Source organism: Phyllostomus discolor, chromosome 11 (assembly GCF_004126475.2).
Source record: "Phyllostomus discolor isolate MPI-MPIP mPhyDis1 chromosome 11, mPhyDis1.pri.v3, whole genome shotgun sequence".
NCBI lineage: Eukaryota > Metazoa > Chordata > Mammalia > Chiroptera > Phyllostomidae > Phyllostomus > Phyllostomus discolor.
This window is the reverse complement of record NC_040913.2, coordinates 1,384,115-1,411,405: the sequence shown is the minus strand read 5'-3', so window position 1 is coordinate 1,411,405 and position 27,291 is coordinate 1,384,115. Positions and strand designations below refer to the sequence as shown.

Sequence of the window (27,291 nt, the reverse complement as noted above, 5' to 3'; positions counted from 1 at the left end):
TGTGACTCCCAGTTGCACCCTGGGCCACGGGGGCGCTTCCAGGCTCGGCCTGTCCCCAAGGCCAGCTGCCCTAGGGAAGGAGGGGGTGACTTTTTCCAGATGGTCTCCTTCAAGGAATGAATGCAAATGATCCCACATTTAAGTCTGAAACCAAACAGTGCATTACAGCATCCGACGGCTTTTCCCAGTAAAAACAATCATTCAAAAAGGCCGACTGAAACGTGACCTTGTCATGATGACTGAAGGATTCGTTCCCTCAACTCTGACCCCTCCGGGCCTGACGCAGACCCGAACCCCGGCTTCTGGTGAGACCTTGGCCGCTGGCCAGGCCCGTGTACCGCTTCCGTCCTCTACTTGTCAAACAGGTGACTCAGGTGCGCTGGGACATTTTGTCCTGGGCTCCCAACGCTGCGTGGGAATCACAGGGTTTACAACGTCCCTTGTGAGCCACCAGCGCTGCTGAGTTCCGGGAGGTGCGAGAACACTGGAGGGGGATTTCGATCCGGAAAGTGGGCTTGCGCTCTGGGTCGGACGCCAGGCGAACCGGCCGCTCTCTCGCAGAACCGCGCTCGTGGGAGGGAGGGTCCCCGTGTTCTCGCCCCTCCCGAGGAAAAGGGGGGCGGAAGGTTGCTGGGAAAGAGACGCAAGGGGAGGAGGAGAACCGCTGGGGACACGGAAGAAAAGCAGCATTCATCCAAGGAAGCCCCCACTCTTTACCTGCGTGCTCGGAAGAGGGGGGAGGTCGGTTCCCAAACAGAGGTGATTGAGAAATCAGTGGCATTCTTCAGGCTGCAGAAAGGTGGCGTGTTTTGCTTTGCTTTGCAGCTCTGGAGCCTGGAGACGGCCACACAAACAGGGTCCCTGTCAGACCCCGAGCCCCAGGGGGCTGGCTGTCCCTCGCTTACAGTAGACGCCACAGCCCCTGGCGCTGCACCTGGGACACACAGGTGCGCCGCCCACAGCACACGAACCAGTGACCTGCGGGGGTTTCTAGGCACTAAACAGGCCGCCCAGTCTTCCTGTGAAATGCGGTATCGCCCATCGCGCACAGGAACGCTCCTGGCAGGCACACTGGTCGTTAGAGAGGCGACGCTGGCGGCTCACCCCTGTCTTTTCCACACGCGCCTCTCTACCTGCAGTGCAAGGTGCGGAGAAGCACCTGCGGTGGGCACTGTCGCCAGGAAGAGCCGAGACAGAATGTGTGAGTGAAGACACCTCTTGAATCACGGAAGTACCATCTGCTACAGGCGTAATTGCTTTCTTAAATTATACATTTTTAAGAGGCTGTGCAATAGTTTTCCAAGCAATACAATGTTTAGTAGGTGGAGCTTATAATACATATACCTAGACGAGAGTACCTGGAAATTTGGGGACCTTTCCTCTTTATGGCCCAAAGACAAACAAGAACATGACTTTAATGTGCATTTTTAAAAAATGTCCAGTTATTCAGTACCACTGTTCTCCAGCAATGACAGAGATCACAAAATTAGTATCGCTCTCCTGGGGAAGGTGTTCCCCAGGACGAGACTTCGGCTTTGTCAGGGGCTGCCAGACTCCAGCCGCAGGCAGTCCGCCCTGCAGAGGCAGGGAGTTATATCATTCACAGACTGGGCCCCAGCCGCGGGCCTCGGTTTTCTCCCGGGCCTCGGCATCGTTCCGGCGACCTGTGAGCAATGAACATTTGCCGACAGGTGAGGGGACCGAGGCCACAGGCTCTGGGACTAGGGCGGGTCTCGCCCTGCAGTTTGGGAGTGGACCTCCTTCCACGCCGTTTCCCTCCTCGTCGGGCCACACTGCACTTGCCGTTTGACTCGTTTGCAGTGGGCGGTTAGGAGGCAACGTACCTGACGCGTCACAGTTTTTCTTCTCCGACCGCAGCTCAACTCTGTTTCAAAGGAACCGTGAAGGTCAGCACAACCGTCCAGCTGTAAGCATCTCCACTTCAGACATAAAGCTGATGTGGCTTCTCTTACATAACCGATTGTACTAGCTTGATTATTTTTTTTCTCGCTGATAGCACTAAAGGTGAGATCATTTCAATTACGCGAGCTGGATCGCTTTGCTTTGTCTGAAAGCGTCCTTTGCTCCGGCGCTGCTGGGGCCTGGCCTTTGCTACGCGGACAGTCTTGGCGCGTCTCCGGCGGGCCACACACCACGCCCTTCCCGCCCTGCGCCCCGCAAACACCCCGCACCCTGCGGCCCGGGCGGCCTCCCTCCGCTTCCGCCCGCAGACAGACGCGGCTCTGCGGCTCCCAGGCCCAAGCGCCTCCCTTCCTGTCGCGCGGCGCTGGCGTCCGGTTAACTAGCAAGCCCCAAAGCAACGGCGACGGTGACAAAGTCGGTGAGCAGTTCGTGTGGTGCGCAGGATTGATACACGTGCTCGGCCACCTGCCGGCCGCGGGCTGCGGCGGCGTCTGCTCCGCGGGACCGGGGTGGGGGCGGCTGTTAGGACACGGAGGAGATGGGGTTGTGCGGGGAGCCCATCTGGGTCAGCACCTTGTCCAGCCACTGCAGCGGCCCGTGCAGGTGGATCTCGATCCAGCAGGGCGTGCTCGTCACGTCCTGGCGGTGGTACTCGGCGCCCCAGCCCTGCGAGGTAAAAGAGCGCGGGGTCAGACTGGACGCCCCTCCCCCGCCCCTCCCCGCGCCGTGGAGGCGGAGGCCGGGCTTGGCGGACGCCCCGCCCCCGCCCCGCCCCGCCCCCCAGAGCAGCTCCTGGGACCCGAGGAGCCACAGGTCCCCTCCCTGGACGTAGGGGCAACGTGGCCTCCCTGCGCTCAGCACGGACCAGCTGCGTTTCCCTGCGAGCCGGTCCCTCCCGGGCGCACAAGGCCAGCTCGCCCTCTGGGGACGGCCTCCCAGGATCCCCTTTCTCTCCTGCCATCCCCGCCCTGCAACCCCCTCATCTCTTCCCCGTTTAAACTCCAACCCTTGGTGAGCCGCCCAGGCGCCCGCAGGTCACTGCTGTCCCCACGCCGGTGACTCCACCATCGCCACCTGCACTGCAGCCTTGCCTCCCGAGTCCAGACTCGCCTCACCTCCCACTGCCCCCTCAGAGTCTCCGCTCGGCCGTGGGACGGACGGCTGGAAGTCACGCTCACCGAAACCGAACTCTGAACCTTGTACCTGAGCCTGACCCACCTGCACCTCCTTTGGCTCCGCTGAAGGCGGCTTCAGGGACTCCTCTCTTTCTCTCGCCCCATGGGGAGGCTGCCGTCCCAGGTCAGAGCCTCCCCTTGTCCACCCCACTGGCCTCTCCCAGCTGGCGCAACCGCCGCCCCCTCCTCTGAGCGTTGCCACAGCCTCCTGACTGGTCTCCCACTCCCGCCTGCACGGTGGCTGCCCCCCACGCAGCGGCCAGAGCGAGCCCCCTAAAGCCCACGTCAGATCATGAAAACCCGCGGCTCGAATCCTTGCGGTGGCTCCCGCCCTCTTTAAAGATTATATTCATTTATTTTTAGACAGAGGAGAAGGGAGGGAGAAAGAGAGGGAGAGAAACATCCATGTGTGGTTGCCTCTCAAGCGCCCCCTACTGGGCACCTGGCCTGCAACCCAGACCTGTGCCCTGACTGGGAATCAAACTGGCGACCCTTTGGTTCTCAGGCCCGCGCTCAATCCCCTGAGCCACACCAGCCAGGGCAGCTCCCTGTTCTCTTTGGAGTAAAACCCAGAGCCCTCTCCAGGGCTGATGAAGCATTCTGTTCCCGCTGCTGCTCTGAGCTCAGCTGCCCCTGCCTCCTTCTGCCCCCGGCACGGCCACCCCAGGCTCCCACAGATTCCTGGGTGTGCTCCCACAGGGCTTGCCCTTCCCGCCTGGGCGCCCACTGCTCTCAGCCTGAAGGCCCTATGACTTGCCCCCTCTCGCTACCCACCCCTTCCCAGCACTCCGACCGACGTCCTTCAGCCCTTCAGCCCGCTCTGCCTCTCCTCGTCAAGTTCAACGTCCTTATCGCTGCAGTATCTTGTCATCCACCTGCCCCGCCTGGAACACTGACTTTGGGGGGCAGTGATCTCTGAGGGGGGCTGACCCAGCCCCCGCCCGAGTGCTCAGTAGATGTTTGTTGGCGGATGACAAGAGTCCCAGGACTAGCAGACGTTAGAGCCGAAAGAGACCTTAAAGGCGATCTAGTCCCTGCGACATCTACAATGTATCTTATTTTCATGTTTACAAGTCTAATAATGTGTTGTACTCAGCCAAGTATAGCCAGAATGTTATTATATCAACAGATGGTCCGGATGAAGTTACTGAGGAAAGAGTTCACATTCTGTTCACTTGCGCTAAGCCCTTCCCCCGGTTTCCCTGGGACGTGGCTGACGCACAGCGCCGTGTCAGTTTCGGGTGCACAACGCAACGATTTGCCGTGAGCTCACACTGCGAAGTGACCCCCACAACAACTTGAGTTACGATCCGTCACCTCCCATAGTTACACAGCATTTTTTTAAATGAAATGAGAGCTTTTAAACTTCTTTTAAACCGGGCACATGTCGATAGCTTTGCTAAGGGCATTTTTTTTCAAGTCCCTGCAGTATCAGTAACGGTTTGTTTTCTGTGACTTGCGCAGCTCACAGACAGAGCCCTGCGGCTCTCCCGGAGTGAGTCACGCCCACCGCCGCGCCGCCGGCCCGGATGCGCTTCTCTGAAAGCACTTAGCGCACGGCGTCTTGCAACAGAGTCGGTTCTGTTTTGTAGCTTATTTCTAGAGATCACCTCCTCCTCCATTTGCCTGCATGGTTTCTAGAAGTGAGAAGAGTCTCTAATTTCATTCAGGCTGACCCGCCGACATTTATTAAGTTATGATCGTGCCCGGCAATTTGAAGGACGGAAAAATCACTGTAGCGCTGAGTCCTGTGGAGTCCCATGAAAGTGTTCTTGTCGCCCTGGCCGGGTGGCCCAGTTAGTTGGAGTGTTGTCTCACACACCAAAAGGCTGTGGGTTCGAGCCCCGGTCAGGGCACAAGCCGAGGCTGCGGGTTTGGTCCCCAGGGGAGACGCGTATGGGAGGCAACTGACAGACGTTTCTCCCTCACATCAATGTTTTCCTCTCTCTCTCTCTCTCTCTCTCTCAAATCGATACACATATGCACAGTGAGAATTTTAAAAAAGAAGTATTACTGTCACTTTATCTTCTGCATGAAAAAAGCCAGATAACTATGGTACCTTAAGTTGTTTTTCTTCCCCAAATATCATGTTCCCATAGTTGCCAAATCAGAGATCCTCCCCACGGGGGAGCTCTCCCTAAAAACGATGAAACAGACTTCCGACAGCCCCCGCCGCCCCCCTGCACCCGCCGGCCGGCCCAGGGCCGCGCCACCGGAAGACGGCCCTTTATCCGTCCCACGCGCCCCACCCCCCCGCGCGCGGGCGCGGGCGCCGCTCACCTTCACGAAGCTCATGCGGATGGTGCACATCTTGGTCAGCTCGTAGACGACCTCGAAGCCGTGGTGGACCGACTGGGCGAGCAGCTGGGCGAAGAGCTGGTTGTTGAAGATCTTGAGGCTGCAGCCGCTGGGGATCTTGCAGACGGTGGCCGGGTGGAAGCCGTGCTGGTAGTTGCAGTTCCGGCTCTGCACGAAGATGCTGCTGTCGCTCACGCACTCGGCGTAGACCTCGCCGCCGACGTAGTACAGGTGCACGCCTGCCGGGCGAGGGCAGCGTCCCGCACCCGCTCCCGCACCCGCTCCCTGGCGGCGGCCCCGGCACGGCGCCGCCCCCCTCCCGCTGGGCCCTGCGCCCCGACAGAGGCCGCCGCCTGCCTGCCTGCCCTGAGGCTGGCTTCCTCGCTGTCCTCGCTCACAGAGGGGGAGGGGCGTGACCCAAACGCCAGCCGGTCCTAACGGTCACCTGCTTTTCCTCGTGAGTCCGTTTAACAGCGGGTGGCAGCCCACGCTCACAGCCGGGGCCAGGAGCCAGCAGGTCGGCTCTCCTGTGGGCACCCTCCATCTGTCCTGTCCGTCCGTCGCCTTCCCGTTCGCTCCGACGGGGAGCTCCGAGTATTAGACACAGAGTGGACCCAGGATGCAGAAAACATCCAATGGTCCTTCGGGAGCCCGTATAACTAAAACAGTTAAAACGGGGCACAGGGAATATCGTGGAAAATGTTTACTAAAGTCTATGCTTCAAGAGAAACAACAGCTTAGGTCCGCTGGGAGGGGGCTTCCCCGCCAGGCCCCAGGGAGGCCCGAGCCCGTGGGCTGCTGTGCAGGGTCGGCCGAAGGGTCCGTGTGGGTTTTCCCATGAACTAAGAGACATGGTTTTCGTCTTCACCTGTGACTTTATTGATTTGGCTATTTGGAGTAGGTCGGCTATCTCCGGCTACTGGCTTCTGGTGGGCAGAGGCCAGGGCTGCTGCTAAACATCTTCCGATGCATGAGACAGCCCCACGGCAAAGGGTTATTTGGCCCAAATGTCAACAGGACCTAGAAATGTCAGTAACCACTATGACACGTGTGATCGGTCACAGCGCCTTCTCCACGCACTGCAAAATCTTTCTGCGTTTCAGTTGCGTCTTTACCTCTCTTGAAACAATAAACCATAATGTACTGAATAAATATTGTGTGTCTTCTTCCATCTTCAGCATTGAAAAGGCTGCACAAAAATTCACCAACTTTGATGGGTGTTTTTTTAAGTGCACGCTGAGAGGACGGCTGTCACAACGCAATAGAACAAAACTGTGTCGAACGACATTAAAGATGATTCAGTGCTACCAGAGCCGGCGTAGGGAAGAAACCGGATGGACTTCTGGCCCCCCAGTAACAACGCCGGGGCACCCCAGTCTCTGCCATAGCGAGGGAGGGAGTGAGGCCGTGCAACCCCAGCTCCTGGGTCTCCAGAGGCGCCTCTCCCCGCTGCAGGGGGTCAGCCGGCCCTCCTCTCCTTGGGGCGTCACCTCGTGCAGCACGTCCGGGTGACTCAAATGTAACACAGCCCTGGCTGGCGTAGCTCAGTGGATTGAGCGCGGGCTGAGAACCAAAGCGTCGCAGGTTCGATTCCCAGCCAGGGTACATGCCTGGGCTGCAGGCCACAGCCCCCAGCAACCGCACATTGATGTTTCTCTCTCTCTCTCCCTCCCTTCCCTCTCTAAAAATAAATTTTAAAAATCTTTAAAAAAAAAGAAAGTAACTCACAGTCCTTTTAGTCAATGATGTCGTCCCGAGTTCCTACCTGTCACTTCGTCTGTCTTCAGCACAAGCACCCGAACCCCAGCCCCCCGGAGGACGGCGCCCCGGCCCCCGCACCCGGTTCGGGGCCCCGTTACCCTTGCCGATGTGCCGCCGGGTGTTCTCGATGGTGGAGTTCCGGTTCACGTTGGACAGCAGCCCCAGGCAGAAGCGGCTCCGGCTGCTGGACGGGTCGGTGAAGCCGTCGACCAGCACGCTGCGCGAGGCGGCCTGGAAGGTCTCCCCGACGCGGCTGTTCAGCTCGTAGTAGGCCACCGAGCACCAGTGCTGTGGCTCCTCATAGCAGACGGGCCGCAGGTCTGCAAGGGGGAGTGGGGGGTGGAGTGGGGGTCAGGCCTGCGAGGGGGTGGGGCGAGCGTCTCCCCGTGGGTTCCGTAGGAGGTGCTGCAGATTTGGATCCCTGCTGTCAGCAGAAGGTTGGCTGCAAGACCCAGTGAGCGGCCTGGTGGTCACTGTGCACCTGTCTCTGTCAGGGCCACTGTCTGGGGTGGCCTTACCTGGGGACACACCTGTGGCAGAGGCCACGCCCGGGCCTGTCCCAGAGCCGGAGCACTGTCACACACGTTTCTGCGTGGGGAGGGGGGCAGAGCAACAGGGATGTGAAAGGACCCCGGTGGGAAGGGGGCGGGCAGGGGCCTTGCCTCCACCCGTGAGAGACGCTCAGCACCCACACTGTGTGCAGGCCGCACCCCCGGGTGGGGACGCCACTCTTGCACCAGCTGGGGATGCACAGCGAGCATGTGGAGGTGACAAAAGCCCACTCAGAAGGGTCGGACAGGACTTTGAATTACCTAAGGAGGAAACATGACCTCCCCCTGAATAACACAGACTTTCACGCTGTCTCTGGTGTGCACACGGGACACTTAAGTACTTGTGACAGAAAAACGTGTTACAGATTGCTCTATGTTTCATTGGGAAACCCGGGAACGTGACGTTTTCACCCCAAAGTCTTCAGCTCCGTCGCCCAGCGACGCGCAAGGTTCTTCGTTCTCCGTCCCCCACGCCCTGTCTCTGCCTTTCCGTCGCCGGCACAGCCTTTCTCCTCTGGGAACGTCCCTGTCGTTCTTGTTCCCGAGTGTGTTCCTTCCCGCGCTCGCTGCAGGTGTGTGAGACGGGTGAACCGGGGTGCTCGGACCCACAGGAGGCCCTGCGCTCACACGAGCACCCACTCGGGGACGCCGGCCGTGAGGGGTACGCTCAGCATGGTGCCGGCGCCACGAGCAGGTCGGCAGCACCTGGGGGCCCGTTAGGAGGGCAGACCCGGGCCCCATGCCCGAGCCAGGGGATGGAAATCCGAGTCACACAAGGGGCTGCGTGTGAACGGGAAGCAGAGGGACATTTCTCTGGTCTACCATAAGGCACAAATGACAGTTTGGAAACTCTCTGTGTACCCCGACTTCTGAGCACAGCCCTCTCAGACTCCACTCTAAATCTGCGTAAAAACAGCCCTGGCTGGCGTGGCTCAGCGGATTGAGCGCCAGTCTGTGAACCAAAGGGCCACGGGTTCGATTCCCAGTCAGGGCACAGGCCTGGGTTGCAGGCCAGGTCCCCAGTAGGGGGCGCACGAAAGGCAGCCACACATCGATGTTTCTCTCCCTCCCTTCTCCTCTCTCTAAAAATAAATAAATAACATTAAAAAACCAAATCTATAGTAAAAACAGAAATGGCACAAAACCACCAGCCTCTGAAATCCCCCAATTCCACACCCAACATCGAGAACTACGGCTCCAAATGTCAGGCTACAATAAAATGCTGCCGTACCCCGGGAGAGAGGAAGAGAAGCCGGGGCACTCTGTGGTGCTGGGGAGGGCCAGGGCTCAAATGCAAACCCACGCCCTCTGCCCCCCCAAACACCTGCCGAAGCGCAGCCAGCCCAGCTGGCTCTGATTCGGTTCCGATGTGCCTTATATTACGGGGGAAGAGGAGGCCGCCTCGGAGGACAGCGGCGCGGCTGCACAGCCACCTCCGCTGGGCATTCCTGGCCCCGAGTGACCGCCGGCCGTGGCATGTACGGCCGGCCACCCCGGGTCCCCGGGGCTCCCGTGACGTGCTAAGACGGGGGTGGCGTGTCCACTGAGAGGAAGCAGGGAAACAAACTGCCGAACTGGTAAGTGTACACAGGCGGCCTGACCCGGCCTTCCTGGCCGTCCAGCCGCTCGGCTCCGTGGGCAGCGTTCTCGCGCCGGAGAGACCAGCCGCACGATGGGGCCATTAAAACGTGACACCGTGAGGGCCCCGCAGGCAGGTGGTTGTCCTAGCGCCGCACCGAAGCCTGGCTAGTTGTCCCTCCGGCTCAGGAGTTACCTGAGGCTTCGGGAGGCTTTCTCGTGGCTTCGGGAGGCTGCCTCGCCCAGGACGGTCGTCCCCGCGTGTCCCCACAGCAGGCGAGTCTGCTGCCTGGCTGTCAGAGCAAAGGAGGCCGCCTCTTCTCTGAGACGAGAGACGGGCTTCCTTCCCAGGCCCTCCGCTGCCACGGGGGGCGCAGGGGCCACGGCGACGCTGTCCCGTCTCTGAGACGGTGCACACCCGCCCTCTGCCCCCCGAACTCCGGCCAGCAGAACCCCGAGTCGGACCCCCGCCCCAGGCACTCCGAGGGGGTGCCTCCCCCCAGACAGCAGCTGCATGACGGGACAGCGGTCGTCGTTAGGAAAATGGTAATATCTTATGGGAAATCAATGCCTCCCGTGACAGAGCCCCCCGAGGCAGGGGGAAAACCCCCCAGCGAGGAGCCCAGAACAACTGGCCCCTCCTTGTGCACCTTCCCAGCGACGGTGCGGGGCGGCCTCCCCGCGGGAGTGGTCCAGGCCCACGGCCTGAAAGCTGCAAGCAGTCCACCTCTGCTGGACTGTCCATTCAAGTAGCTCTCACACTCAGGGGAGCCTCCAGATCACCTGGCTGGGGTGGCTCAGTGGCCTGGGCACCGGCCTGCGAACTGCAAGGTTGCCGGTTCAATTCCCAGTCACAGCACAGGCCTGGGTTACAGGCCAGGTCCCCAGTAGGGGGCGTGTGGGAGGCAACCACACCTCGATGTTCTCTCCCTCTCTTTCTCCCTCCCATCCCCCCCTCTAAAAATACATGAACAAAATCTTCTTTAAAAAACCACCAGCGGAACTTGCTACAAATGCAGGTTCCTGGTCCGACCCACAGCCGTTGGAGTGTCCAGGTCGGCTCCCTGGGGCCCAGCTGTTCCTTGCTGCCCCCTCAGCTCTGTGTCTGCCGCCCCAGCTCCTCCCCAAGTTCAAGGTTCCCCTGTCGCCCACTAAGGAGCGGCTTAGGCTCTCTGTTCCGCACAGGGGAGACACCATGGCCGACAGCGGATGGGGACAGTCACGTGACACAGGGTGACCACTGGGACAGCAGATGTGACACAAAGTGGGTGACCACAGCGGGCGGTGGGGGGGAAGAGCTAAATCACTCAGAGGGGACGTGTGGCGACTCCCTCTCTGCCTTCCCACAGGCTCTGAATTCTGTGAGGATGGGGACGGTTTTTATTAACCCTTGAACTTTCCTCCCGCACCGGAAGGCCATGCTCGCGAACAGTTTGAGTTCAGTAAGTATCGGAAGGAGGCGGATCACGACAGGCCCCCCCCACACATTGATGCCGTGGGCACGCGCGTGGGCCGGGGGTGGCGCCTTCTCACACTGGGGAGACCGCTGACATCACCCCGTCACTGTCGGACTTACACCCGCTTCGTAGGCGCGCTCCCCCGCGCCCTGCCGCAGGGCGCTCGCTGCGTGCCCTCCCCTCCCCGGGCTCTTTCCACCCCGCAAACATCTGCTGAGCCCACCCGCCGGGGGCTGCCGCGTGCGCGCGCGGGCACTGACCTGAGTGCGGGTAGGGGCTGCCGGGCTCCGAGGGGCTCCCGGGGGACTGCGGGAAGCCGGCGGCGCACGGCGACGGCGGGAACGGCGGCCCCGGCGAGGGCCGGCCCGCGGCGCAGGGCGGCTGCTGGAAGGAGTCGGGGTAGGTGGCGTTGTGCGGCAGCAGGGGCTCGCTGTGCAGGGAGGCGCTGCGGAACTTGGCCAGCAGGCTCAGCTGCGCGTTGTACTCGCTGTGTCGCGGCACCAGCACCGGCGGCAGCACTGCGGGAGAGACGGGGGGGTGGGGGGTTAGGGGCGGAGGGCGGCGCTCCGCCACGCCCCGCGCGCGCCCTGGGAGCTGTCGCCTGCAGTCCCCGCTCCGCCCGCAGGGTGGGCTCCTGCGCCCCGCGCGGGCCCGGGGGTTTGTCCCCGCGAGGCCTGGATCATAGGCGGGGCGTGACGAGGAACACACAAGTTGGCAGAGAACCGTGCGCCGGCCGCGCGGTACACAGAAACTCGGACTCACCCACCAGGGAAATCAGCGCGGCGCTGTCACCTGCCTGCCGCCGAGTTAATCCTTCCTGTCCCCCTTTGCCTCGGCCACTAAGAGCTTTTCTAAACGCCCAAACAGGGTTCTACTGCTTGCGATAACAGCATAAGCGATGTCTAAAATGTCCCCCCGCCCCCCGCCCAGAAAGCACGTGGAATTATCTAGATGGCCAATCCAGGTGCGGGGCTCCGTAGTGCTGTTGAAGTGAAAAAATTCTCCCGAGGCCAATCCACGCTGAAGGCGCCCGATCGCTCCTGATCTGAGAAGTGCAAAGACTCCCCCTGTCCTGCCAGAGGGACTGCCAGGCCACGGACAGGTATTTCAGTAAAAGACACGCAGCGAGCGACGACAGAGGTGGGGGAGGCAAGGTGACCAGCGGCAGGGAACTTATAAATAAGCCTGTTCGCCACGCGCGTCCCTGCGGGGTTACGCACACACTTTAAAAAGAACGAGAGTTCCCTTGACCCCGATTCTACACAGGGACCGAGGAGTCCACGCCGGACTCGTCCTCGAGGGCGCGCGCCGCCCCGCGCCACAGCGCCTGGAGGACAGAAGGGATTCGGCGAGGGCCCCTGAGGTCTGACCCGCGCCCGGCGGGGCGCCAGTGCAGACAGAGAAGGGGGTGGCGGGGGGGGGGACAGAGGGAGCACCGGTCAGAGACGCAGGCGCGGGGCGGGGCGCTCCCCAGACCCGGGATCCATCCCTGTCGGAGGCGGAAGAAGCCGAGCGCACAGCCCCCCGAATGAACAGAGATGCAGACCTGGTCCCACCCCCCGCACGTCAATCATCTAGACGAGGCGGAGCACCCTGAAAGCCCGGGGGGGGGGGGGGAGCCCCTCCAAGTCACCTCCAGAGACCCCAGAGTCGGACTGACTGAGGCTGCCCCCTCCCCAGTGCGGGGACCGCGTTTGGGGGGGGGGGGGACGCGGGACGGCGGTGGGCGGGGCTCCCCTAAGGAAAAATAATTCCTACCCCCCCATTCCACAATGCGGACCAACAGATTGCACCCCCCCCTCCGAAAAAGAAACATAAACTATGAACTAAAATACAAATATTAAGGACAGAGAGGAGGGCACTACATAAATCAACTGAAGGGTCACCTCTTAAGTTAGCCTGAGTTGATGAAATGACCTGAAGGAGATACATTTGGAGACAGACAAATCAGCGTACCCCTGGAGGTAGTTCTGTAAGTCGCAGTAACGCCAGAGGGGAGGAGGGGACGAACTGAGCAGGAATGACTAAAGAGGCCGCTCCCGGAGGTGGATGGGGGGACCCCCTTTTTAACCACACTCTCGGCTGCTTGCCGCCCACAAGTGTCGGTTAAAAACTCCCATAAAAGGTCAACGTCTCCAGGTCAGCGGGGACAAGGGCACGAATCACAAAGCCTGCCCTTCGCCTGCCAGGACGCATGCGTCCCTTTCTCAGCGGGCAGTGACTTTCAGGCCTGCGCGAGGGAAGTACCCTCAGCCAGGTGACCGGGACCTTGGGGACAGAACTGACCTGGCGAGCGTGGCAGAGACCCCCGACTGCTCCCCATCAGAGGCCCTGCTCTTGCCCGCCGCCTCTGACACCACACAGTGGATGCTGCCCTTCCCCACGCAAACGTGGCCCGGGCCAGAAGCCCCCGCATCTCCTCCTGCGGGGTGCCCCAGGACTCCACGGGGAGGAGCAGAGGACCTGCCCGTGAATCGTCTGACAGTGCGGGGCTCGGAGAGCGAACCACAGAGTGCTTCTCCACCAGGCTGCGTCTGCGTCTCCATCATGATGCGAACAGAGTTCCAGGGAGCATTGGACGGAGCGGGACTGGGTCACCTCAGGGACTTCCTCGTCCCCGGAGGGACCTGCAGGATGCCTCCCAGCCTGCAGCCCGCTGTATGAGGAGCACGAAGGGCAGACCCCTCCGACCCCCATGGGCGCAGAACGGAGGCGCCCGAGAACAGAAGGACCGTGTCTTCCTTTCTGGAGACCCACAGCTGGATGCTGTGCTGTTAGCGTAAGGGCGAAACCAGGGGCGGGGGGCTATCTGCCCAGAAGGCCGATCCTGTCATCCCCCCACTTGGCCAGACTGGTGGGGCCACACTAGACCCACGCCGATCCCCCATTTAAACGCTTTCCCCCCAAACACAGCCGTCGTCGTACACGAGGGGCTGCCACGACACAGAGACGGCATGTCAGCCACGGACACGGATGCCTCGCAGGGCTGGAGCCGAAGTCCAAGGTCAGGGTGCACCTGGCGAGGGCCCTGTCCTCGTGCTGCGTCCTCACTGTGCCCCCCAAGCGGCCTCTCAAGTTAGCAAGGGCGCCAGTCCCAGGCTGAGGAGCCCTGGTCCCACCGCGGCCTGGCCACCTGGGTGGACACGCCCCTCCCCTGACCTCACCTGGGAGCCCTCGGTGTTCCTCCTCTCTTTGGGGATGGGGTGGCCCCGCCCAGGCGTGCACCCCCCCGCCCAGCCCCCCCCCCCCCACCCGAAGGCCCCCGGAGACGACTCACCGGGCGTCTCCACGCGGCGGTAGTGGTAGGGGTTGATGCACACCTCCTTCTGCTTGGAGCCGAAGGGGAACTCGCAGCACTCCAGCGCCTTCAGCTCGTGGTGCGACTGCAGGTCGGGCCAGCGCCACACGCGGCAGTAGATGACGTGCGGCAGGCCCTTGCGGTGGGACACCTGCAGCCGCCCGTCCAGGGAGCGCGGGATGGTCACGCACCTGCTGGGCTGCCCCGGGCAGCTGAGGGCGCGCTCCAGCTCGTCCATGGCCCCCTTCTTCTTCTTCAGCTTCTTCACCAGCGAGTCCACCGCCTTCTCCGCCCACTTCTCCTCCTCATCGCCCTGCTTCCAGCCCAGCAGCCGCTTCACGGCCGGGCTGGTGAAGGAGAAGAGGGAGCCGATGGGCGCGCTGGGGTGCATCGGGGGCGGGCGGCGGGGGCGCAGGGCACGCACGCGGGGACCGGGCGGGCGGCCCTCACGGCCGGCAGGGCCTCCTCGGGGACGGAGGCCGCAGGTGACCCTCCATGGGCGTCCTGGGTCTTCCTCGTCCTCGGGGACCGGTGGTGGGGACCAGCTCAGGCTGGGCAGCGGGTGCACTTCCTCCTGAGCCCCGGAACGGGCCGGCTAGCTCTGGAAACCAAGACAGGACTGCCGTTAGCTTCGTCAGGGTCATCTTCAGCAGAGGTTAGGGTTGCACACGAGGGAGAGAACATTCTTCAAGTGTTTGGATTTGAAAGTCAGCCCATGAGTGAGTGCAGGAGTGAGTGGGACAACAGATCAACAAATAAAAATGCAATAACAAGCCCTGGCTGGCGTGGCTCAGTGGATTGAGCATGGGCTGCGAATCAAAGTGTCACAGGTTCGATTCCCAGTCAGGGCACATGCCTGGGTTGCAGGCCATGACCCCCAGCAACCGCACATGGATGTTTCTCTCTCTCTATATATATATCTCCCTCCCTTCCCTCTCTAAAAATAAATAAATAAAATTTAAAAAAAACATGTAAGAATAAATATACAATTTTTTTAAAGATTTTATTTATTTATTTTTAGGGAGGGAAGGGAGGGAGGGAGAGAGAGAGAGAGAGAGAGAGAGAGAGAGAGAGAGAAACATCAATGTGCGGTTGCTGGGGGTCATGCCCTGCAACCCAGTAATGTACCCTGGCTGGGAATCGAACCTGGGACACTTTGGTTCCCAGCCCGCGCTCAATCCACTGAGCTACGCCAGCCAGGTAATTTTTTAAAAAATGCAATGATAAACGTAAGGCACCCCTCCGTCACCGGGCTGCGTCTGCGGCCGCCACTGGGCGCCCGGCGCTGAGGCAGACCGAGGAGAGAAGGGGCGTGAGGACTGGAAAGCTATCCTTCTTCGCTTGGCAGTTTGACTCGCTCTGGGTTTTATTTGGAAAGGTTGACGCTGAGGCTTAACAGCCAAGAATTTACAAAGTGGAGTCGGTCGCCGCGTCCAAGCTCTGCTCGTCTGACCGAGACAGGCGGCCGGGACGCAGCGGCCGGCGCGGGCCGGCGCCGCCAGCAGGAGTCTCGGGGCGGGGCCGGCGGGATCCCCGCAGCGCGGCGACTTGTGCTTACTTTCACTCGGGTTTGTTATGAGTAAGTTCTGCCATAAATCTTTAGCTCAGCTCAGTGGTAGAAGAAACTTTTTTGTTAATCTTTACCCGAGGATATATTTATAGAGAGAAAGGAACAGAAAAAGAGAGAGAGAGACAGAAACACAGACCGGCTGCCTTCCATCCCCCTCCCGTCCCCTTCCGCAGGGGGTCTAACACCTAGGCACGTGCCCTGACGGGGGTTCGAACCCACAACCCTTTGGTGTACGGGAAGACGTACCAACCAGCTGAGCCACCCAGCCAGGGCTAGAGGAAAGCTTTTTATAAAAATGTTAAGCTAAACACACCTTTTAAAAAATCTCTGTCCTCTCGTGGCCCATGTCCACCAGTTACTGACGTTCTGCGGCACACTAAAAAAATAGATCTTTTTTGTTTTTTGGCCAATCTGACACCCACACACAAGGTGTCGCTTTGACTCATTCACACCGACAGCTCCTGTCCTGTGGGCTGCTGTCGCTTTTTATTGGACGGTCGGAGGGAGGAGAGGCCGGCGCCCCGGCTGAGCAGCCAGGTGGCGTGTGGGTCCCGGTTTCCCAAGCACCTGGCTGGCAGCCGCCGGCCCGGGTCAGCCCCCTCCGCAGCCCCACTCTCCGAGGGGCGCCCCGCATCCCCAGCAGCCCGCTGGCTGGCTGGCTCCCTCCGCCCAGCGCTGACTCAGCGAGGCAGGGCCGGTTTTCTGGCAGTGGTATTGGGGGGCGGGGGGGACATCCTCTTTTAAAAATAACATTTGCTTATACACTGAGAAAACGGGAAACGTGCAAGTATCTCTGGAAAGATTATTATTATTATTATTATTATTATAATTATTATTATTATGTTGATCTCAGAGAGCAAGGTCGGCGGAGAGAGAGAGAGAGAAACATCCATCCAAGCCAGGCTCTGCTCGGCCCAGCTGCCCCCTGCTTTCTCGGCCTCTTCGGACCCTCCTCCTGTGCCCTCCGCGCCCCCCACCCAGCCCGGGCCGGAAGCCCCTCCCCGTGGCCCCGGGCGCGGCAGGGACCGGTGCCCCTTGCAGCGCACGCACTCCCGATGTGTGTCGTTTGCTGGCCCGAGTCGCCAGCTCCTTCCGCCGGCCACGGTCAGCCCAGGGCTCCCGGTGCCCAGTCCACGCCGCACCCGCGAGAGGCACGGGTCTCGTCCAAAACGCCGTCAGCTGTCGCTTCGGGACACCCTGAGCAGTCAGCCCGGCGCACGCCCTGCGGCCCCTGCGAGGCAGCTGCGACTCCGCACTTCCCTTCCAGGGGCCGGACCGGACACGCACCCCTCCCCCCACGCCTGTAACCACGTGTCTGGGCGCGAGGTCCGGTAGAACACCCATGTGCCCAGGGACGCCTGCGAGTGCTCCCTGGAGAGAAGCAGCGTTTGAGATGGCTGTTAGAAACCGGTGCGTGGGCTGTGTTTGCGGTCAGGGGTGTGTGTGTGTGAGAGAGTGTGTGTGTGTGAGGCTGAGAGTGGAAGGCGGACCGGGGGAGGGAGGCACCCGAGGGGGGGGTCACGGGTTCCCTGTGTGATGCTGTCCAGCCAGCGCGGGGGTCTTCACGGGCACAGACGCCCGGGCGGCAGCAGCGTGGACGTGGGTGTCAGGGTGTCAATCTCCGGCTCTCGGGGTGAGCGTGGCCACTGTGAAGCCTCGTCCTAGTTCAGTGTGCCTTCTCCCCGCCCCTCTCAAAAAAGATTGTGTTTATTTATTTTTAGAGAGAGGGGAAGGGAGGGAGAACGAGAGGGAGAAAAACATCCTCCGGTTGCACCCCGACCTGGGACGGAACCCAGATCCCGGGCATGTGCCCTGACCGGGAATCGAACTCACAACCTGTCACTTCGCAGGACAACGCCCAACCTGCTGAGCCACCCGGCCAGGGCCGTCTCCAACTCTGTTTCAAACACCCTTCGATTATGTGAGTCTCCTGCTCAGACCCTTTACTATCTCCCCTTGACCACGGGTTAACAGTTAATAGCGCTCTCTGCCTACAGATTAAAATCCAAGTGCCTAACGCTCCCTTCCGCCTTACCCCACGAAACACAGACCTGTCCATCTCAGGGGAGCGGAAGGGGCCGTCAGAAGGAAGAAACTAAATTCGTCGAGAATCCATGGTGAGCCAGGCATGGGGGCAGGTGCCGGGTGTTTCAGGATAGCACCCGTTCCCTCCCCTGTCCCACAGCCCAGGCTGCAGGGGGAGTCGCCAGACGGGGAACAGGTGCGTCACTACAGGGGCCTTCAGCGGGGTTTTGGGGGGCTTCCCGCAGGAGGGAAACGGGAGCAGGGGAGGCTGAGGGGGGAGCGGGGGATGGGGGGCCGTTCCTTCCAACACAGCAGCGCACCCCCGGCCTCGGCACCGCCCGTCCCCACTGCGAGACCCTCCGTTCCCCGAACGCCTTCGGGCCCCCCTGTCCACGGTCCCGCACCCCACGCCGGACCATCCCAACTCCCAAACTTCCCACACTGTGAAAACGGGGTTCTACCCAGAAAACACAGAGAGAAATCCAACACAGATGACATTTTCTTTTTTGCACAAAGAATCGCCACGCTCTTGGGCAATGACCACTCTGAAGTCTGCTTTCCTGACCTCACGCCCAGTCCGGCGGTGGCAGCCGGGACGCCTGGACTTGGTCCCCCGCTTGGTTTTGTGTGGTCCCGGGGCCAGAGTGAGTCGAGGTTGAATGAACAATTTCTATAAGCCCCCCGAATTGACAAGTTTCCCTTCCTAGAGCAACTACTTCATCCCCCCCAAATCACGTCAAGATCTGAACACACAATCGATACAACGTTTTGAAAGTAACTAAAAGTGCACGGTTGTACTAAACTTCAGTCCTGACGGCAGAAGGAAGGTGCCCGCCCCCCACAGAAAGCACAGCCAGGCACCCACCTGCCACGGTTGGCAAACAGCGACTCCACCCCGTGTGAGCTCACAATTAACCCGTGAGCCTGGGGCCGAGTTTGTGCACACAGGCGTGTGTCTTGGAGAAACATCTGATCCGACTTCTAAAGACACCACAGCTCTACCAGCGGAGAACAGGGAGGGGACGAGACAAACACGTCCACGAGGGAAAGAAAACGGCTCGAGGCACAAAACCCTCTTAGCTTCTAACGCATTCCCCACGTCCCACTGTCACTGGCTCTCCAGGGTCCCTCATCTCATCGGTAAGAACCACTCCTCGTGTTAATCACTGTCGGTCCCCTGAAGAACAGGATGGGCACACGTCTGTGTCGTCCAGAGGAAACTGGAGGTCATTTCCACGGGGTGGGGGCGGCGTTCTGAGTGTGACGGATTCCCTGGCCAGCCTAAGAAGTCCCTCTGAACCCCAACAGGCGGCCTCTCCCATGGCCACCCCTGGCCCAGCGTCTGCTCTGGGCATCCCCTGCCCCCACCTGCTTGGGTGCCTGGAACCCTCGCTGCTGCCGGAGGGCACCCCCTCTCCTTCCTCCTCCCGCCAGACACCGGGGCTCCCGGGGGCGAGTCCTCGAGGAGAAAACAGCGAGCTAAATGCAGGGAGAGCCAGAGACGTCGTCCGGTGTCCCCCCACGGGAAGGAAGCCGACGGAGTCTGCGGATCCTCCCCTGCGTTTTGTTCAGAAACACGTTGCTACCCGGTGGGTTCCGCCGAGACGCAAGGATCCCGGCCGCAGCGGCAGGTGGGCCCGCCCTCCACCCAGCTCCGCCCGGGAGACGCCTGCGCGTCCCCCGGAGCCCCCCCCAGCTCGGCCCACAGGCGCTCCGACCAACCCCTCCAAGGCTTTCGGGAGCCAGCCCGACCCCCATTCCCAGGCCTGTCCCCTGCCCAGCTCACAATCCCTGCATTTCGTAAAAACAGATCAGAAAGTTAAGAAGGGACGGCCTCGTGACCCAGCAATCCCTCTGCTGGGAAGGGGGCCCGAGAAACCCGGAACGTGGGTGGAAAGAACATGCACCCTGCGTTCACAGCGGCGCTATTCACAACCAGCGAGCTCTGCGAGCAGCCCACGTGCCCAGCGGCAGGTGAGCGGATAAAACAGTGGTGGTACGTGTACACAGTGGAGTACTACTCAGCTGGCACGAGAAGGGCGTCTCACTACTTTTGACCGCACGGACGGACCTGGAGAGCATTATGCTCAGTGAAATACGCCAGTCGGAGAGAGACCAGCACCGCGCGATCTCACTCACACGTGGGATCTGGTGGACACGATGAGCGGAAACAGGCTCACCGATACAGGGATCAGACTGGCAGCTGTGGGGGGGGGGGTGAAAAGGTGGAAGAGATTAGGCAAAAAAAAAGAAGAAAATCTGAAGACACAGGCAACAGCCGGTGATTCCAGAGGGAAAGGGGGAGGGGGAGGTAGGAGAGGGTAAAGGGGGACAACAGACGGCGATGGAAGGGGACTTGACTTTGGGGTGAACACACAGCACAATACACAGATGATGTGTGATAGCCTTGCACCCCTGAAACCTATATAATTTTATTGACCAGTGTCACCCCAATAAACTCAGTAAAAATTTAAAAACAAAAAGAATTTTGAGCCAGCAAAACAGTATCATCAAGCATCTAGTCAGTGCTCTTCAAACATAACAACCACACACAGACCTGGGACAGACAACACCCCCCGCCCCCCCCGGCCCCCCGCAGAGCGAGTCTGCGTCTGGCCGGCCTCCAGGGGGCGCGCCAGAGCAGAGGGCAGACCTCGGGCTCCCGGGAGGGGTGCCCGGCTGCGGCGGGATGCGCGAGGCCCGAGGCCCTCCGTGCCTGGTGGTGGGCATTCGGGGTGGGCGGGTTTCAGCCGCCACGACCCCGGGCGCAGAAGCGAGCCTGGGCCCCGCGCCGAGGCCGAGAAGAACCCCGGCCGCAGCCCCCTGCCCCACCGCTCGGCCGGCCGGGCTGCCTCTTCCCTGGGAGCGGGCCGGAGGCTTGCACACGAAACACGGGGTCGGCTTCTGCGGGGCTGCCGGTGGGCAGGGGTCTCGGGAGGAGCCCCACGGCCTCCGGACGAGCCCTCAGCTCTGGCTCCACAGCGGCTCCCTGAGAGCCAGGCATCAGGACCCGTCCCACGGGGAGACCCCTTCGGATTCCATCTCCGAGCGGACCGCGAGTTCCGCGGCGAGGGGGCACGGAATGAGCACCTGCGGACGGACGGGGCACCGGAGGCCGGAGGGAACGTGGCGACCCCTCCCCCCACTGCAGAGAGGAGATAAATCAGCAGATGTGCAACTCCTTACAGGACGCCGCGTGGCGAGAGTGGGAAATGCCAGGAGCCCCCGCCCCTCCCAGGGGGGCAGACCCCGGCCGGGGTCACCGGAGAGAGGCCTGTGAGGGCCGCACCTGCCCAGGGTCAGACCCCACGAGGGAGAGGCTGAGTCTGAGGATCCGGTGAGGGGACCTGGGGAGAGGGGGCAAGGCTTTCAGGCCCTGGTGCGAGTACAGGTGAGTGAGGGTGCAGGCCTGCGGAAAGCGGTGTGTGTGGGGGGGTTACAGTTCCCACTTCGCAGCATGAGAGGCGGGAGCAGTGGGCAGACAGGCCCGCGGAGGCCCCGGGGTCAGCCTGAGGCCGACGGCAGGGCGGGCAGCTCAGGGCAGCTGGGTGGGAGGCCAGCGTGGGTGGGCCTGCTAGAGGAACAGCACCTTTTGTGGGCAGGCGGCTCCCAGTGCTAGCAAAGACTGGAAACCTCAAGGACCTTAGTTAGGACGTGTTTCTGGAGAGACTGGATTTACGGGGGCACTTACTTCAAAAGGTCAGTTCATGGCCCAGCGATGGTGGTTTTTATCGCTAAGCTCCTTCCTCATGGCGTGGACTAGGCTAGCGGGAAAACCACAGACCTGCTTGGAAGTTTACCGTCTGCTTTTGATCTGAGACTAATCTTTCCACTCACCAGCAACGGGAACCCAGGGAGGTAACCAAGGGACCGGAAGCCCAACAGCCTGGAGCTGTAAAATTGTAGCTATTTGAAGAGCTTCATGCTTTCACTGCACCGTCCACCGTTTCCTGCTGGACACCGCCCCGCTCCCGAGCCCCCCTCGCCACCATGCAGGCGACACACAGAAAATCTGCACCGAGCCTCACGGGGCTGTGCTACGGCATGCGGTGTGTTTTGCAAATAAAAAACAAACAAACAAACAAAAAAACAAAACAAAAAAAACCTTCCTTATTTTCCGTAACCTTTGTCTTCCCTTAAGTCAGAATACATGTGGCGGGTCAGTGCCATTTCAGACGTATGAAGACAGAATATGATAGACTTGCTGTTTTTTTGGCTTTTGCCCGATGTGAGCTGGTCAGCAGCCGAAGGGCCACAGTGACCACGTACTGGACACTCTCTCTCCACTCCGGCAAAGGAATGTGCAGGCTCACTAACCGGAAGGGAACCTACCTGTGAAACTGAAGGGAAATGTTTCCATATTGATGAAATAACTTCCTGACTGACCTTTTTCTCCTCCCCCGCTGCCCCGGTGAGGACCGATGCACGAGGTTACCGGTTGTTTACCCACCAGCAGACTTTACCCTTGGTTGGGCCCCCCTAAAACCCGAACGCTCCCCTGTCCCTCCTGGCTGGGGGCCAGTCCGAGTCCCGGGAGCTGACTTCCCTGCGTGATTGCCGGTCCTGCATGAACTGGGGACCGAAGAGGAAAAGAAGATTTGAAGAAAAGCCAAGCAGCGCAGGCCGACGAGAAAATACTGATGGCGAGTGTGTGAGCGTTGTCAGGCACCCAGGGCTCCCCTGGAATTTGTGGACAGCTTGGACTTTCGGTCAGCGCTGTGCTGATCTAGAAAACGAGCTCGCTCTGCTCCAGGAGCTGTTGGCGCCCCCTGGAACCCCGCTAGAAACCCACACCCGGGCGGGGGCACTCCGACAAGGGCAGCCAGTCGAGCAGGAGGGCCGGGGGCAGCGGGGAGCACCCCCCAGAGGGAGGCCCAGGGCCGTCTGTCTGCAGAAGCCGGCTTCCCCGCCCTCAGGGAAGGCGGCTAGGACGGCTGGAAGCTGTTTTCATTATTTGGAGCCTCTGTCACATTACAGTGAACATGCCCCTTATTTATAAACGATGACATCACCTCCTCCTCTGCAGTGTCCTTCGCGGGTGGAGAGCCGCGGGCTTGAAAGGGCTCCAAAGCCCTGCTCCCGCGCTCCGCGGGCACAGAGAGACTCGGGAGTGACTCCCGTCCGCCTGCAGTTTGGGGAATGTGTCTGGGCTGTCCTGTTACTTCCTCCGTAAACATAGCTCACTATTTTTGAAATGTAAACACCCCGCGGCAGGCCCTCCCGCCCCGGGAGCCCTGAGGCAGGGGGTAAGCCTGCCCCGCCCCCTCTCAGCCACCCAGGGGGCCCTTCGAGCACAGGTCATGACCGAGGAGCTGGCCTTGTTAAATGCCTGCGGGTTCCCAGTTACCCTCCATTATTCCCGCTGAACCCCGCTTCCCAAAGATCGCCCCCAAAGTCAGGCAGGGCGCTGACACGGGACCGGAAGGCAGGATGCTGGGAAAGAAGCCCACGGCCCCTGGCCAGCGGGTGGCTCGGTTGGCTGGAGCACAGCGGACACGCCAAGACTGCAGGTTCGATCCCCCATCAGGACGCACACAACCAATGAACGCATCAGTAAGTGGAACCACAAATCGGTGTTTCTCTCTCTTCCTTCTTGTCTCCCTCTCTAACATCAACAAATAAAAATTTAAAAAAGAAAAAGAAGCAAACCGCAGTGCCCTGAGGGTGTGCGTGCGTCTGACTTGTGAGTTGCTGGGTAAAGAGTCCACACGCAAGTGTACTCCGCAACTGGATTTCACACCGTCCGCACGTCACTCCTCAGGAGCGCCAGCTCCCGCCCGGGAACACGGCAACGGGGTGTCTCTCCACGATCCCTTCCCGTCCCCCCGGGAGGCAGGGGCGGCGGGCGCCGCAGCGGGGAGACTCGTCCGCGACCGGCCCTCCAAGGAAGCCCTTCCCCGCGCCCCTCCTCCCGTCTCAAAGCCGGCGTCGCCGAGTCTCCTGCGCCCGCTCCCCGCTCGCCCCCGCCCCTCCGCCGGCGCTGGCACCGAATGGCAGGCGCAGGAAAAGACAAACATCCAGCTCCCGAGGCGGCCCCGGCGCTCGCCCGCAGACGCCGAACAGCGCTCCCGACGCCCCTTCCTCCCCCTGCGCGCGCCGCGGCGCCGCAGAGGTAAGCCGAGCGAACGCCTCGGGCCGGCCGGGGCGCGATCGGCCCCCTCCCCGGTGTCCGCACTGCAGCCCCCCGCCCCCCTCCAGCCGCGGCGCTCGGTTACTCAGCCGGAGTTTGGGTCTCCGCGGCGCCCGGGGCGGGGAGCCGAGAGCCAGAGCACGTCCCTGCCCGCACCCCGGGCCCCAGCCCCGCACAGCCCGCCCTCGCCCCCCCCACCTCCCCGCTGCTCGACGCGCCTCCTCTGACAGGTCCCAGGTGCCCGCAGCCGGGCTGCGGCCTCGGGGAGGGCGCGCGCCACTCCCCGGAGCGGCCCCCTCCGGCCCCTTGCCCCCCGACTCCCAGCTCCCCCCGCCCCCCAAACAGGCGCGCCGAGAAGTAGGAGACGGAGAGCACAAAGAACCGAGCCACCCACCACCAGCCTCGGAGACTTCCCCGCGGTGGGAAACTTAGCCGCGCACGCACACACGCGCGCACGCCCCGCGCGCAACGCGCACCGCTTACCTGTCCCCGGGTGGCGCTCATCCCCCGCGCCCCGTCCGGCGGTCCCCCGCCCTGCGGTGGGTCCCCGCAGCCCGCTCCGCGCCGTGCACTCCCGGCCTGGCTGCGCGCGCCCCGGGCGGCGGGGACCGGATCAGCGGCCCCAGCCGGCGTCAGTCAGACTGGAGCCGCGGAGCCTCCGCGCCCGCATTAGTGCGCCGACCTGGAAGGCCGCCAGCAGCCCAGCTCCCTGCCCGCCCCGCCCGCCGCGCGCCGGTCTCCGGGGGAGCCCGCGCCGGGGGAGCGCCGCCCGCCCGGCCACGTGCGCGGAAACTGGAGGTGGGGGCGCCTCGTGGCGGCGGGCCCGCTGGACCCCCGCCCTGCTGTCCCCGCGTCCCCAGGTGGAACCGGGGGGTCGGCCGGCGTTGGTCACCGCCCCGGGGACTTCTCCTTTCTACCTGGAGCCGGAGGCCAGAGGAGGGTGGCCGCCAGAAGAGATAAAAGGCCGGCACCTGGGTTTGGGACCCCCCCACCCCCACGCCCGGCCCTGCCACTCCGATGGCTACTTGCCGAGTCTGCCTCGCCAGCTCTGCAGTCCCCGGGCCCCTTCGCCCGCGGACCGTGCCCCCGCACTCCGTTTGCGTGGGTGCAGGCAGCAGAAACCCTGATCACTCCGGGCGGTGAGCGGCGGGGGAAACAAGTCCCAGAACTCTGCGACTGTCGTGTTTTTACGCGCATTTATTTGTTAAGTCATTAAGATACAATATTCTCTATTCTAATAGGGAGACAACCTGCAGGCACGGGGCGACGGTAGCGTACAACTGGCTGCGTGTCCCGGCTGCCCCCTAGGCGGCCCGCCTTTCGAGGTCACCGTGGGCCCCGGAGAACCCACTCAGGGAACCGCGGACTGATGGCCTCCGGGGTCCGGTCGGCCAGGGGCTCTCCGCAGACGCGGCCCTCCCTGCAGAGGTGGAGGTAGAATAAAGCGCACAGGACAGCGTTCCCTTTGCTCCTGTGCGTCGAAAAGCCAGTCCTGCCCATGGTACTCCTGAAAGGTCAACGCCAGGCCTTGCCCTTGACCCCACGCAGTTCGGTTCTCCGAGCACCGCGTTCTCTTCCCCCCAGGGGATGGCAGGTTTGCGCTAGCGCCCGGCTGTAGCTGAGCGATGGGCTGGCTTAAGACAGCGTTTGGAAGAGGACCTTAAACCTGAACAGAGAAAACCGTCTCTCTGGCCCCGGCCCGCAGACCCGGGCCGAGCGCGGAGTTCAGTTTGAGGCCGCTCTGCGTGGGAAGCACCAGGAAACGGCTGCGAGGGGGCGTGTGGCGCGTGTTTTATTGCGGGTAAGCTAACGAGGTCCTCAGAGCTGAAACCAGTCAGAAGTGGCTCGCTTTAGAAAATGTGTATTATCAGGAAAAGAAACGGCCCCCTCACGGCCGCGGGCAGGGTCCTTCTCTTCTGTGCGTGAGACGCGATGCGGGCGGGGGCGGGCGGGGGCGCGCGGGGCGGAGGCCGCAGCCTCTGGCGCCCGCCCAGTGTTTGTGAGTCGCAGACTCGCCGGGCTCCCGGCGGGGCCTGGGTTTACGGATTCCTCGAGGGTGTCGTCTGCCGTTTCTGTGCGTTCTCGGTTTCTCAGCAAGACACTCCGGCACCCGGAGGTCAGCCAGCCTGTGTCGCCCCCGAGTCCCCCCGTTCACTGCCCCAGCCCACGGCGGGAAGTTAGTCCGTTCCGTGCCTGAGCGCCCTGCGGTCTGTCTGCGGAGCTGCAAGAAGAAATAAATGCCTTTTCTGGGAGAGGGTGAGGGCTCCGTGCTGACGCCCCCTTTTTCAGAAGCTGACTCTCCTGGTAACAGGAAGTCGGATTCTTTGCTTTATTTTATTTTTCCTCTTGATCGGCTGCCATCCCACTGCTTGTTAGAACCTCCACCGGCACCACCTGGCGGGATCGTGTGCGGGTGGGAATCGTCCCGCCTGCGATCCGGGCCTCACCGGGAGGCACGCACGAACCGAGGACCCCTGTACCGCTTCGGGGCTCCAGGGAGGTGTCCACGGAGGCGACGCCCACCGGAGGGATGCACGCCACCCCGACAGCCCACAGGCCAGTGGCAGCGGGTGCAGCCCTGGGGCTGGCAGCACCCCCACCCCCCGCCCCCACCGCCCAGGTGTCTGCTCTGCACAGAGCTCCTTCGGGCCTGAGTGTGGGCGGAGGAGGAGGAGGACAACACTGAGTGAACGACTTGGGACCGGGCAGAGGGCAGTGGAGCACCTTGGCGCCATGGGCAGGGCTGCACAGCTGTCTGGTGCTAATCCCCACCCCCCAAACCCCGCCGCAGAATTCAAACTCGTCTGGACGCTGCAGCCCAGGTCTTTCTGAACTTGGACTGGATCAATAGCCGACTACGGTCACCGAGAAGGACAATCTGCAGGCCGTCCGTGGAAGGGGTGGGGAGAGGAGCCGGGGGAGACCAGAAGCAGGGGGGCCACCAGGCCAGGCCAGCGAGGGCTCAGGGGCGCTGGACAAGGCCCTGGGGGGGGGATGCAGAGTACGGGCCCTTGAGGGGAGAACCTACAGAACTCGGCAACACAAACACACAAACAAGAGCCTGTAGGGGTCAAGAGTCAAGGACGGGGGCGACCGGGAGGGGAAACCTGTGGAAGAAACAGGTGCTGCAGAGCAGGAGACTGCGGGGGCGGGGGAGTGAGAACAAACGGCCCTCACCCACAGCGGCTCTCAAAGTCTGTCCGGGTGGTTCTCCCCGTGTGACGGAACCACTCCGTGGAGTCTTGTAAACCCGTGTGTGTGTGTCTGGAGGGCGCTGGTTCTGACCGCTACTGCAGCCCCGCCCACAGCAATGCCGGTCAGCACTCGTGGAATGAATGATGAGTCTGTGGTTACAAACATCAGGAGGCCCCGGCCAGCGAGGCCCCGTGGGCTGGCACATCACCCCACGCACCAGAAGGCTGGGGTTCAATTCCCAGTCCAGGCACAAGCCTAGGTAGGTTACAGGTTCAGTCCCCAGTGGAAGCGCAAATGTGAGGAAACCAGTCAGTTTCTCTTCCTGCCCGG

The 27,291-nt window shown here is 61.9% G+C and overlaps 1 protein-coding gene across 2 annotated transcripts in view; it reads right to left on the bottom strand.

Moving 5' to 3' along the window:
- The window catches only part of SMAD9 (SMAD family member 9), a 29,903-nt gene extending 15,389 nt beyond the window's left edge, over positions 1–14,514 (bottom strand). Inside the window, exons 1-5 of one of the 2 annotated variants that reach the window (XM_036011173.1) lie at positions 14,021–14,514; positions 11,004–11,261; positions 7,256–7,477; positions 5,379–5,635; positions 2,429–2,589 (exon numbers count right to left, since the gene is read on the bottom strand). In XM_036011173.1, coding sequence (XP_035867066.1) covers positions 2,446–2,589; positions 5,379–5,635; positions 7,256–7,477; positions 11,004–11,261; positions 14,021–14,432 — 1,293 coding nt within the window. In that variant the 5' untranslated portion in view covers positions 14,433–14,514 and the 3' untranslated portion in view covers positions 2,429–2,445. Of the gene's footprint in view, positions 1–98; positions 2,590–5,378; positions 5,636–7,255; positions 7,478–11,003; positions 11,262–14,020 lie in introns of those variants that run through there. The other variant, XM_028526583.2, reaches the window with a different exon arrangement.
- Between the last annotated feature and the right edge of the window lie 12,777 nt (positions 14,515–27,291).